Source organism: Hoplias malabaricus, chromosome 14 (assembly GCF_029633855.1).
Source record: "Hoplias malabaricus isolate fHopMal1 chromosome 14, fHopMal1.hap1, whole genome shotgun sequence".
Taxonomy (NCBI): Eukaryota; Metazoa; Chordata; class Actinopteri; order Characiformes; family Erythrinidae; genus Hoplias; species Hoplias malabaricus.
In genome coordinates, this window is record NC_089813.1 from 28,018,317 (window position 1) to 28,031,729 (window position 13,413).

At 36.5% G+C, this 13,413-nt stretch overlaps 1 protein-coding gene across 4 annotated transcripts; it reads left to right on the plus strand.

The window, feature by feature from the left end:
* Window positions 1-1,502: 1,502 nt before the first annotated feature.
* On the plus strand, window positions 1,503-8,376 carry mapre1a (microtubule-associated protein, RP/EB family, member 1a). Of its 4 annotated transcripts, none has more exons than XM_066644709.1 (10): window positions 1,503-1,638; window positions 2,413-2,448; window positions 2,530-2,563; window positions 2,669-2,791; window positions 5,837-5,982; window positions 6,111-6,303; window positions 6,581-6,619; window positions 6,811-6,911; window positions 7,836-7,988; window positions 8,086-8,364. In XM_066644709.1, exons 4-10 carry the CDS (start codon window positions 2,671-2,673, stop codon window positions 8,134-8,136), a joined length of 804 nt encoding a protein of 267 aa, XP_066500806.1. In that variant the 5' UTR covers window positions 1,503-1,638; window positions 2,413-2,448; window positions 2,530-2,563; window positions 2,669-2,670; the 3' UTR covers window positions 8,137-8,364. The 4 variants fall into 4 exon arrangements, with proteins under 4 accessions (XP_066500806.1, XP_066500809.1, XP_066500808.1 ...); XM_066644710.1 differs by lacking the exon at window positions 1,503-1,638 and adding an exon at window positions 1,751-1,789 and having other exon boundaries at window positions 8,086-8,365; XM_066644712.1 differs by lacking the exon at window positions 6,581-6,619 and having other exon boundaries at window positions 8,086-8,376.
* Window positions 8,377-13,413: the final 5,037 nt, after the last annotated feature.

Consider the following 13,413-nt stretch of genomic DNA (forward strand, 5'->3'; position numbering starts at 1 on the left):
ACACTTTTAAGTCTAATTGTGTGTAAACCTTGTCAGTAAGATGTACATTTGGACAGGCCCAAAACAAGTGGTAGTACCATTCCACCAGCAGCTGGACAAGCCTGTGTGGTGAGACGTCTGAACAGGTGTGATTCTCACTCTCCAATCTCCTCTAGCCACTCTCCATGAAAGTGAGATTGATATCTATCATTAGTATTCAAAATATTTTGTACAGGTTTGTACGGGTGCCGTTTTGTTTTATGTATATTATAGGCTACTTGATAATTGATATTTTACTTTAAATCCCTTATATATTCACTACTATCTTTTTCAAATGCCTTCTGAGTTTATATGGTTATGTACTTGGATTGAAAAAAAAGGTAAAACAATTTAACTGTTTATCAGCCTGGAGGTTGATCATAAAAACAGAGCGAAGAATGAAAAGGGGGTAAAGAATAGCAAATGAGCAGGGGGGAAGAATTCATATATGAATTCATATATATTATCAATAATAAAAAAAACAGGTATTTTAATATAATCTATCATCCAAGAGCCTGCATTATGTGTGTTTTTGTGAAGGGGAATTTGAAACTGTGGGGCAGTTCCCATACTCTGTAACACCTGTTGCCTAAAACAGCTGCCTTCATTGTTGAGCTAGACTTGTTATAATTTACTGTTACTCTTACTGTATCCTAAAGCATACTGTGCATCTATACTGAAGACCTGTATGTGATATATATATATATGTATATCACACACACAGAGAGAGAGAGAGAGAGAGAGAGAGAGAGAGAGACAGAGACATAAACTTGACCTGTTCGATCAGCATCTACGGTAAGTGCAAAATTCCTTTAAGCTTTAAGCATTTTAACCTGTAATTGTTTCTACACACTATTTCACCAAATAAATTGTGTTACTATAGAAAATTTAGAGCCTTATTTGGATTCAACTACTATTACGCAGTCTAGAGGCAGTTGATATGCAGCCCATAACTCACAGCAATACGATTAAATGAGGGAAGAATATGCTGAATTTAATGTTTGATGTTGAATTAAAGACCAAACATATTCAGTGAAAATCAATTTGATCTTTGCTTACAAACACAAAACTGAGTTTTATGTTTAAGGACAAAATGCCATAGCTGATTGTTTCTGCTTTGAAACAGTGTTCCAAATGTGTCTCAAAGGATGAATTCAGACAGTATCTTACATAAACATCAAAAAAACAAACAAAGAATTTAAGGTGCAGACAAATGCCAGAAAAGGTAGATGAAGTAATGCATTTTTAGCATTTGGGGATTTTTATTTTATTATTTTTTTTATTTTTCACTTTGATAGAGATGGATTTTTAGGGGTTTAATTGCTAGACGGGGCAGGGGTATTTTCATTTTCGGTTTTGAAATTTTTTAAACGTGTAATTAATCTCTCAGATATTATGTTATTTTAGTGAAACACATTTATACATACACAGCATCAGACAGAGCACATTTAAGCACAGTATACCTTACCTGCACCCCACCGCCGCCCATTTTAGGCCTTCTATTTTGACGGTGTGAGTGTGGTCACATGATCAACTGGTGCGCGCCAACCACGCTGAAGGCTGTGGGTCGAAGAGCGTTGGCGGCAACGGACAAAATCATTTAAAACCACTTAGAGAGAAGTGAGTTTATTAAGTCTTCGTTCCTGCGTGTGGACAGATTAATATAGCTCCGTTAAGAGTTAAACAAATCTGCAGTTGATATTAAATTATATAATTTGTTTGTATCCGGTGTCGTTAGATTAAAACGACTCCAGAATTAAGCGAAGGTTACGTGAGTACAAGATTTCTACTCTGCGTTGATTTAATGTCAGCTAAATGATCTTATGTCATTTCAAACACTCAAAATAAATATGGGATGTGGAGGTCTCAAATTTGGGCGTAATCTAACTTTTTTGGGGAGTACCCCGTGGTAGCGTTCATAAAGAGGCGTCGTCTCAAATGGCTTCCTACTTCCTAATTACTTCCTAATTGAGCTGCACATAATAGACTAGTGCGCTGCTTGGGCATTAGTGTCCTTTGCAATGTTTCTGCTTTATGGCTTTTGAAGTATGTGCATTTTAATCGCTGCTAACATGTCTGTGTGGTGTATTTCCAAATGCTAAAACAGTTATCATGAGTACATTAAAATTACAGAGCATTTACGTTTAGAATCTTTAAAGACAAAGTGTCCAAAGACAAATGTGCCAGAGTTCTAAAATGCTTAAAGGCACTTATAAGAACATTTTTGTTTTATAAGATGTTTTCTCCAAGAGTCAGAATATTTAGATATAGGGTGGGATATGTTTATTCCAAAACTATGCTGACATGAGGGAATAAAAATTAACAACACATACACACACTAGTACTCGGTTTTCATAAATGGAACCTAAATGGAACATGTACAATCTCTTGCAGAAGAGTGGTTGAGTTTGTTCCTTCCGTGCTTGCTATGTAAGTAAAGTTCATTTGCATCTTTGTCTTCCTCTGATGACATTTAAAGGAAGTGACTGTTCACTGACTGTTCTTTTTCAGCTGTCAACAGCACTTTGCTATTTGACTATTTTGGGTAGGTGATATTGTTTTTCTTGCTTGAATCCTAATAATGAAGGAAAGTAGTTGTGCTGTATTTGATTTCTCTGTGTAATATGAAAACTTGTCTTTTTTTCTATAGTCATGGCTGTGAATGTCTATTCTACCTCTGTAAGCAGTGATAACCTTAGTCGCCATGATATGTTGATGTGGATCAACAACTCTCTTAATATGAACCATGCTAAGATTGAGCAGTTATGTACAGGTAAGTAACTTTACACTCATCACAAAGCATCCCAGGACTTGGCAGAAAAAAATTACACACCCAGGAATAGTAAAATAAAGACAAACATGTCCATTTGTTACCTAGAGAAAAACCTCAGATTTGTGTACAGTGAACCTTATTTTCTGGGCATTGTCTCTTTTAGGAAGTTTTCTGGATTACACTTAAAATATACTTGACTGCAAAAGCCACGAAATACGAAATGTGCAAAAAATTGTTAGATTGTGGTAAGAAAAGTAGGATGTCGGTTGCTTGGCTGAAAAAGGGCTTACTTCAAAGTTGTGGTTGCAACTAATATGAAGTATACTTTAGAGAGTGAGCAACTGTGTAACAGTGCATTGCATTGTGATTAGTCTTTGCCATTTTAGAGGACAAACTCCATAGCAACAGAACAAACAATAGACCAGGTGAAGAGCAAAGCACAAGGCGATTCCTTATAGCAGTGGTTCTCAAACTGTGGTACATGAAGCAGCAAGTGGTGGTATGCCAGATCACCTCGAAAAAAATTACAATTTAACTAAAAAAAAAAATTAATTAATGGCTGAAAAATGTTAATATGTAAACTACATAATGTTTCATTTTATACTCATTTATAACTATAAGTTGCTTAAATGTTCCACATGAGTCATTATTAAAGCTGTTTAAGCTATACATCAATTTGCATTCTTGAAGCAACAATAACATATTTCATAACATATGTATAGACTATCACTGGTAAAATGTGTCAATAGCAGCAACAACATGTTCAAAGCCAAAACTATGATCAGGCTTCATGATCCATGTATGTTTTATTCTGGTAAAATTATGAAGTGCTTGTTTTACACTTGTTTATAGCTTGTTAACCACAGGGACTAGTCCCAAACCTTCATGGATATTTTATTTATAAACTTACTTTTAAATACCTATGATTTTCCAGACTGAAATACAAACCGGATTCCAAAAAAGTTGGGACACTAAACAAATTGTGAATAAAAACTGAATGCAATGATGTGGAGGTGCTGACATCTAATATTTTATTCAGAATAGAACACAAATCACAGATCAAAAGTTTAAACTGAGAGAATGTATCATTTTAAGGGAAAAATATGTTATTTCAAAATTTCATGGCATCAACAAATCCCAAAAAAGTTGGGACAAGGCCATTTTTTTTACCACTGTGTGGAATCTCCCCTTCTTCTTACGACACTCAACAGACTGGGGACAGAGAAGACCAGTTTCTCAAGTTTAGAAATAGGAATGCTCTCCCATTCATGTCTAATACAGGCCTCTAACTGTTCAATCATCTTGGGCCTTCTTTGTCGCACCTTCCTCTTTATGATGCGCCGAATGTTCTCTATAGGTGAAAGATCTGGACTGCAGGCTGCCATTTCAGTACCCGGATCCTTCTCCTACGTAGCCATGATGTTGTGATTGCTGCAGAATGTGGTCTGGCATTATCTTGTTGAAAAATGCAGGGTCTTCCCTGCAAAGAGATGACGTCTAGATGGGAGCATATGTTGTTCTAGAACCTGAACATGGTTCTCTGCATTAATGGTGCCTTTCCAGACATGCAAGCTTTCCATGCCACAAGCACTCATGCAACCCCATACCATCAGTGATGCAGGCTTCTGAACAGAGCGTTGATAACAACTTGGGTTATCCATTGTCCCTCTGGTCCGGATGACATGGCGTCCCAGTGTTCCATAAAGAACTTCAAATCGTGACTCATCTGACCACAGAACAGTCTTCCATTTTGCCACACTCCATTTTAAAAGACCCCTGGCCCAGTGCAAATGTCTGAGTTTGTGGAGCTTGCTTAGAAATGGCTTCTTCTTTGCACTGTAGAGTTTCAGCTGGCAACGGCGGATGGCACGATGGATTGTGTTCACTGACAATGCTTTCTGGAAGTATTCCTGAGCCCATTCTGTTATTTCCTTGACAGTGGCATTCCTGTTTGAGGTGCAGTGACATTTAAGGGCCCGGAGATCACGAGCATCCAGTAGAGTTTTACGGCCTTGACCCTTACGCACAGCAATTGTTCCAGATTCTCTGAATCTTTTGATGATGTTAGGCACGGTTGATGATGATAACTTAAAAGTCTTTGCTATTTTATGCTGGGTAACACCATTCTCTTACCATCTTGGCTTCAGAGAGACACTGACACTCTGAGAAGCTCTTTTTATACCCAATCATGTTGTCAATTGACTTAGTGTTAATTGGTCTTCCAGCTGTTCGTTATATGCTCAATTTCCTTTTTCCTATGTTCTGTTACGATCTCCACATCATTGCATTCAGTTTTTATTCACAATTTGTTTAGTGTCCCAACTTTTTTGGAATCCGGTTTGTATGTATTATGCCACACAAGTTTAATTATATTGTCTTGTGAATGGGTGAATAATAATAATAATATAATAATAATAATAATAATTCTTGTGCTGTTACTATGTAATGGGAGATTCTGTTTCACCTAATAATCAGCTAGTAATCTGGCAAGATGAGGTGATTTTATAATTTAACGATGTTATTCTTTTTGATTGTATAGTCATTATTATACATACATAAACACACATTCCCGATAACATGAAACTCTGTTTCACAGTTCTACTGGATATATATTTACTCTTGCATTCTGTTGTTTTGGAGTTTAAGTTTTAAGGAAAAACATCTTATATTACAGTGGACTTATTACTGTCTGTATATTGTGATGCTCTTACCAATATTTGGCTTTAATCTGTCACATTTATGTAAAATATATTTTTAGGACAATTCAGGAAATTGAGAAATAATTGTAATGTAAACTAAAGCAATCTAATATTTGGGACAGTTTTCAAATTTGATGAGTTGCTGTGACAGTCCTGAAAAAAGTTAGTCTGGAGCACTGAGCCTAATAATCTTGTAAAACAGTAAGATGCAATTGACCATGATCTTTTTATACAGCAAAACCTGTTCATTTGTTTCTGTAGCTAACTTCGGCCAGTAGAATTAATGGTTGTCTTGGCCTGAGTCTCTGGCCGTTGATGACATTCTTTTTGCTTGTTGCCTCTCTAGGTGTTGCCTACTGCCAGTTTATGGATATGTTATTCCCATCCTGTTTGCCCTTAAAGAAAGTGAAGTTCCAGGCCAAACTAGAGCATGAATATATCCACAACTTTAAACTCCTTCAAGCTAGCTTTAAGAAGCTTGGGGTGAATAAAGTGAGTAAAAGCCATGATACATTTGACTTGTTTTTAATATTGTCAGGTATTAGTACAAAAATGCTAAGCTTTTCCTTTTTTTTTTTTTTTTTTTTTTTTTTTGGGGGGGGGGGGGGCTTTCCCCCTAGGTTATCCCTGTGGACAAGCTTGTGAAAGGGAAATTCCAAGATAACTTTGAATTTGTGCAGTGGTTTAAAAAGTTCTTTGATGCTAACTATGATGGAAAGGAGTATGATCCGGAAGCAGCGAGGCAAGGACAGGAGCAGCCTGCCACATGTCAGGCTACAGTCACCGCCAGTAAACCTAGAAAAGGCAGCACAGGTACGGATTAATAACTCTGAAGCAAGACAGAAAGTAACAGTTTTCATGTAGGTAGTTTAAATATATTTATTTTTCTTTATGTCCTGTGCCCATTACTGAATTTTCAGCATCCACAAGGGACCAACAAATCTTTTAAAATTGTTTCCTTAATAATTAGGCTTTTTAGATCACAGAATTATTTTATTATATTTATTAAATGATTTATGTTCATTCTTTTTATATAGATGAGTAATTCCTTGTCTAAATTCCATGTTTTTAACTCTGATCTCAATCTCAGAGGCCCGCATTAATCCAGTCAAGCCAACAGCTCCAGTTGGTAAGATTCATGGTTTTTCCAAGTGTGTATTTGCAACGTAAGAGGTTCTGGGCACATTTATTACAGTTTAGTCAGAATTCTTAACTACTCATTATTCTCAGACTCTGATTATGGTGTGAATTTTGCTTGAATGTGTGTATTGTGTGCCTTATTTGTGCACTTAATATACTTTCTGCCACATAATCCTCAAGCTCCACAGAGATCGGCTACAGCTGCTACCAAAACGACATCTGGTGCACGGAGGGCAGGGGCAGTGTCTGTGGAAGAAGATAGAGATGAGCTTGCTCGAACGGTGAGGCCCTGCTAATAAGTATTTACATTTTATTTAAAGGCATATTTCCACTATTATATTTCTGTTCATAATTAAACTATAAGGCGCTTAAAAGTAATAGTATGGTGGGGGTGGGGGGAATCATATTTTCCCCTTACCCTCAATATGGAATAATAGTGGGCTGATCAGTTTTGTGTCTCATGAATGCTGCTTTGAGGATATGTAGGTAAAAATGAATGGTAAGCTGATCACAAAATTAAAGGTTCTAGATTAATTTTGCTTACTTTTATATGCTGTGTGATGATTTGTACACTTTTTTTTTAATTATTAACTCAGGTTCATATATATAATTTCAGAAAACCACATAATTCTATGGCAAATGTGTGATTATAGGCTTACAGACAGTATACCAATTTTATATCAAAATTTCAGTGTAGTTTTCAAGTCACAAGGGTTTCAATTTTAATGATATCGTACATTATTAAGAACAATGTCTTAGCATATATTTTATAATAATGTTAGACCAATCAGATACAACCAGATGCTGTGGTATATACATGATGAGCCACCAATTAATGTTTGTACATTTAGAGCTCAAAATTAAAGCTTGTTCTTCTTGGATATAAATAAATAGCACTGGAACTTGAATTCTATTTAAATTGCAATTGCTATGTTAATAAGAAACACCGCAGAAATTAATTACACACTTTTGTCACTCAACATGTCTTATCTAATCAATAACATTTTTATTTTTTCATTTTTGGTAGGGGGAACATTTGGGTGAATATAGATTTTAGAACTCTAAGTCATAAAGGGTAATTAAATTAGGTATCTATGATACTTCAAAATAAATTTCTCATACTTGTTAGCAGGGTTTTAGTTGTATAATTCGAAGCCTAATGTTTTTGTTGGTGTGTGTGTGTTTTCTTTAAAACTGATTACCAGATAAATGATTTAAAAAGCACCGCTGCAGATTTGGAGAAGGAGAGAGACTTTTACTTTGGCAAACTAAGGAATATTGAGCTCCTCTGCCAGGAGAAAGAGGGTGACCCTGACCCCACATTGCAGAAGATACTTGATATTCTGTATGCAACAGATGTGGGTATCATTTGCAGTTTCAAACGGCTGTCAAACATATTTCAGCTCATGGTTTCTTTTGTTAATTATTTATGTGCTGTGTTTTTGTTGTCAACAGGAAGGTTTTGAAATTCCTGAGGATGAGACAGTTGAACCAGAGGAGTTTTAACCCACCCATAGACCTTGTTATGCTTTTGTGCAAGTGTACGTGCTTGCACGTTGTACTCTGTCAACACGATATATTGGTCAGCTGTTTTGGCACTTTGCTTTTGCACATTGGCCTTTGAATGTTTTATACTTGGAGAGGTTCTATTTGTGTATGCTGAAATATCTTTGAAGATACAGATGATTTTGATAAATTATTATTAATATTATTAAAGGTGTTTCAATGTTGCACTTTCTACAGAAGTGGTTTGTATATATATACCTTTTTTATTTTGTTTTAATTTTGATATTGTGTCACCTTTATGTTGTATTAAGCAAACCATTGTGAAACGTTTTTTGGATGCAAGCATTAGGTTCACTTCCTCTAGCTTACACACCGGATGTGTAGTCACCATCTGTGCTCTTGCTTCTGAGCTTTTCCCTTTTCTTAAGCTCTTGCTTAAGTAGAAGCTCTTTAAAGGGAGTATTCCACAGATTTTGCACAAATATATGAAGCTGTAAACAATTATTTAGCATGAACTGAATTTTATTACCTGAAGTTTGTAGAGGACACTGGGTTGTCAGGTTTCTGTCCATACAGTACTGTAAGGAACACCATGTAATATTTTAACCTTTTAAAGTGACAGCTACCAATAATTGTGGGAATAATAATATGCTCCACTGACCTGTAATAAGGAGACTAGAGCATTTGTCGTTGTTATTCTGAGCTTATCACAGCTGAAAATGCACTATTTAACTTTGGAGGAGGGTAGGAATCTAGTTCATGTTTATATCCAATGATAGTGCAAGGATATTAATTTTTTAAACTTTATTTATTTACATTTGAGATGTTTTAATTGTTTTAGACATGTAGTTTGACATGCTTAGTGAAATCTAATTTAGACAATTTCTCTGGAACCATTAAGATAAAGTAATGAGAAATATTCACATTGATGTATGGTAACTTGGATCAAAGTGTTTGCTTTTTGTAAAACAGTAAAGTGGATTACTGAACTGTGATGTCATCAGTGCTCAGTTCCCTTTACTGATGGTGTCTATAATATTACAATACACTTAGTACTTCAAGATGTGGTTGTAGCAAGACAACAATGCCTTGTGTATAAAGAGGTTGTAGCAATGACACTTGGAACTCTTTTTGAGAACTTGTGTAGGAAATATTCTGCTGCCATCAGAAACTGCACTAGACTTTCACTATGGATTCAAACCTTGCTAATGCCACATCTGAAGAGGAGAAACCAAATATCAGTTGCTGTTGTGGTAAGTCCGCCACCTCTGCATTGCTGCAAAATATCTTTTGGAAAAGTTTTGCTTTCCTTTGTAATGTCCCATAGGCATGGCTGAGGAGAATTGAGCACAAGAAGACAGTGAAAGTAATGTGGAGGCCCACATAAATAACAAGCATCTTTTCGTCTTTGAATGAATGTTCAGAGGCAAATGCAACAGGAAGTGAAGGTGGGGGAAGTGATAAGTCTCACAAGGGTGTGTAAATTTTTATTTTATTTTTTTTTTTATAAAATATATAAATAAAAACCAGTTATTGCACTGAAACAGCCTGGATGCATCAGGTTCTGCACTAAACCTATAATTAACATGGCCATCTCTTGTGAGAGGCACTTACAAGAAACTCACTTTAAAAATATTGTTTGCTGTTTTTGGTGGTCTATTGGAGAAACAGCAGTATTTCCGTGAAGCTATGACAATGACACGTGTTATTGGGCAAGGCACCTAGCCTCCTAACTGCTCCCTGGGCACAGAAGTGGTTGGCAACCCCCTGCTTCGGTTGTGTGCATGTGCACTGCCCCTAGTGTTTGTGTTTACTACCACAGATGGGGCAAATGCAGAGAAACAATTTCCCTAAGGAGACCAATAAAGGTGATTATTCTTTCGTTTTCTCTTTTATACTCCTTTGGCTCCCCCTAGTGTAATTCATATTTACAGCCATGTGCTGAAATCATGGGGGAGGGTTTCCGAACCTCCTAAAGTTACATTTAGCAATTTCTGCAGTGCTAAGCCCAGAGTGGCAATGGCAGAATGACTCTTCTACCTCATAGAGGTCAGTGAAGCAACACAAGGATTTTGAAGCTGTCGTTTTAAGGTAAAAATATTATGTAGTGTGTATTAGTTATATAACGCCTTGTCCATTATTTTGTATGCACCTTGTACATTTCATGGGTTCAACAGTATCGGTAATAACATGGAAAGGCATCGGGACCATATGTCCGGGTGACGCTGGCACATGCCAATGGCACTGGCATCTTATGCTCGGGTGACATCGACAAGGTGAACTGACTCAAAAGAAAAGTCATGAGGATATCAAGACATTGTGGCACTTCAATATAAATGCTCTTAAATTATGACACTTTTATCCATTTTATACTAAGTTTATTAAAAAGGAATGTGTCAGTCATTTAATACCAAGGCATTCTTTTATGTCATTTTAAAAATAAAGGCCCTGTCACATTTCTGTAACTTTAATTTCAGATATAATTAATTATTAAAAGGACAATTTTAAACAACTATGAAAAACAACAACACCTATACAGAGAAAAAAAACTTTTAATATTGTGAATTTTAAGGTTTAATGACCTTTATATTTCTTAACTTTTTTTTTTTTTTGAGAATAATAAATATTTAATGTGCCAAGCCACGTTTCACTTTTTTTTTTTTTTTTTTTAAACCTGCAAGTTAACTTAAAATGAGCAGACATTTGTTCCCTCTAAAGGCTATTAATTTATTGTCACTTAGTAATCCAATAAGACAACATATTCAGGGATGTCCAAACTTTGCATAAGACTGATAAAAAAAGTTATGTATGGATTATGTATGGTGATATGTTATGAGCCTAATTCAGAATGTCATAATGTCTTGGTGGAAATATATCAAGACATCTTCGTTCCACCAGCCCCGGACCAAACGTTCTACTAGGGGAAACCGGGCTTTTCAAGCTGTTGCCCCACGTCTTTGGAATGCACTCCCAGATTCTCTGAGGGCACCACAGATCATGGAGTCTTTTAAAAAACAACTGAAAACTCTATTATTCAAAAAGGCTTATTATGATTTTTTTTTTTGCATCTCTACTGATCTTGTTTTTATTTACTTGTTTCTTAATGGAATTTTTAAATGTTTGCTTCTGATTATCCTGTAGCACTTTGAGATTTCTTTGAAATGTAAAGTGCATTAAAATGTATTATTATTATTATTATTATTATGGAATACCTGACATGCAATGTTGTAAATTGTAAATATGTTTGTAACATGCCACTTGTTGGGCTTTAAGGTTCGTTTACTAGAATTTAAGGCACCTACGTTTAGCTACCTTATGGATGTTTGGCACCAACTTTTAGCTAGGTGCCTATATAAATATCCAAGTGCTTGTTAAACGTAGGCTACTGCTGAGGGACTTTATACCCTTGAGCCTACACCTGGCTTTAGGCATTGAAACCATCGGTCTCAAGCTTGCCATCTCAATTTAGGCCTTAGACAAAGTGTGAAATGGTGTTTTAATGATGGTGATGGGGACTGTTCTAACATGCTAATCCAAAATTTAATTGACATTTAATTAAGACCTGGTTACTGTGAAGGGCATATTACACACACACTCAAATGTGTGCTTTGTACTTCAGACTGAAGTCTGCTTAGCATTCTCTGAACATAACATTAAGGATGTTAATTGATTGATATTATACACTATACTGCAAATCCTCACATATATGATTTGATTATAGGTTAATCTGAGTATTTATCCAAACATCCATCAACGTATCTGTATAGATCAGTAAGATGACGAGGCTCCGGCACAGCGATCAGCTCCAGACACATACAGAATCAACATGACTATTTATAGTTTCTTTTGAATATGAAGCTGTCTGGTTATTTTATTGTACCCTGAAATTGTAACTGAGATAGAAAAAAAGAGTATTCATGTAAATACTCCTAAATTATAAATGACTTTCTGGTCAAAATCAATAATAAATCTAATTTGTCATTTCAGTTCATATCAATGCTTCAAAGTCAAAACAAAATTACTTAAACATGCACTGTATCTTCAGTTCAGTGCATTTTTTATTTATTATTTTAATAATTTTCCTATCTGAGAAGCCTGTCTGCTATTTGGATGGGCAGGGAGGGATTTACACCACTGGAGACACGTCAGCAGATGTGGCACAGAATGTCCTGTTCAGCATTGTGGCATTTAAATCTGGTATACAGAGGTCTCCATCACACACACTGACATGCCATTCACATTATCATGCAGTGTGAATGAAATGGTATTTTCAATGGTTCACCCTTTTTTTTTTTAGCCAGTCAACACACCAAACACAGCTGTGAGCTACCCTCTGAAGACCCACTGCATTCAGTTTCTCTGCTTTAAAGATGTAAGTTAAAAAACTGATGCAGCTGATACTTCCCCTTACAATTTTCCTGTGGAAATATTCCGGTGGTGGTGCAGCAGGTACTGTTGCGGTCACACAGCTCCAGGGATCTGGAGGTTGTGGGTTCAAGTCCCGCTCCGGGTGACTGTCTGAGAGGAGTTTGATGTGTTCTCCCTGTGCCTGTGTCGGTTTCCTCCAAGTGTGTGTCGCCCTGCGAAGGACTGACACCCTCTCCAGGGTGTGTTCTTGCCTTGCGCCCATTGATTCCGGGTAGGCTTCGGACCCACCATGACCCTGAACTGGATAAGTGGTTACAGACAATGAATGAATGAAAGAGACCCACTGGGCCACCACAGAGCAGGTGCATATCAGCCCACTATCTCCATACACAATGCCAATAAAGAGCTGAAGGGGCATGTTTCCTTGGCTATGTAATGCTCTTCTGTGTTTTCCATCATTTCTACCCTTCAACCTAGTCTATGCTAGTGCCGATTTTAACAGTAATAATTGGTTTATGTGAGTATAATATGACTCATTTAAAATGTTGATGAATATGGCATTAGCTTAAACATGCTTTAAAATAAAGGGGCTATGCAGGTACACGACGTTGATTAGTTATTTCTTGGGTATGAGCCACTCTTACTTTTGGGATGATTTGGGACCCCACACACCATTATGCATGTAACATGAGGGGCAGGTCTTTCTTTTGCACAGTCACTGATTTAATCATTCAGAGTATCTGGCTGTGTGTCAACTGATATCTTTTATGATAAAATGAACAGAACCCCAGCTCTCCATTTGGCCTCACTCTTTACAGACCAGTGGCATTTTGGGGCAGGCATCTAAACTAAAAGTGCAACACATACCATCCTTTGGCACTGCAATCAATTTAAGACGTTTATCATCAC

Excerpts from the sequence above, each read along its gene's own strand:
- mapre1a (XM_066644709.1), top strand. The coding sequence starts at position 2,671 with ATGGCTGTGAATGTCTATTCTACCTCTGTAAGCAGTGATAACCTTAGT. Across the intron at positions 5,983-6,110 it reads AGAAGCTTGGGGTGAATAAA|GTTATCCCTGTGGACAAGCT; the intron begins GTGAGTAAAAGC and ends CTTTCCCCCTAG. Across the intron at positions 6,620-6,810 it reads CAAGCCAACAGCTCCAGTTG|CTCCACAGAGATCGGCTACA; the intron begins GTAAGATTCATG and ends ATAATCCTCAAG.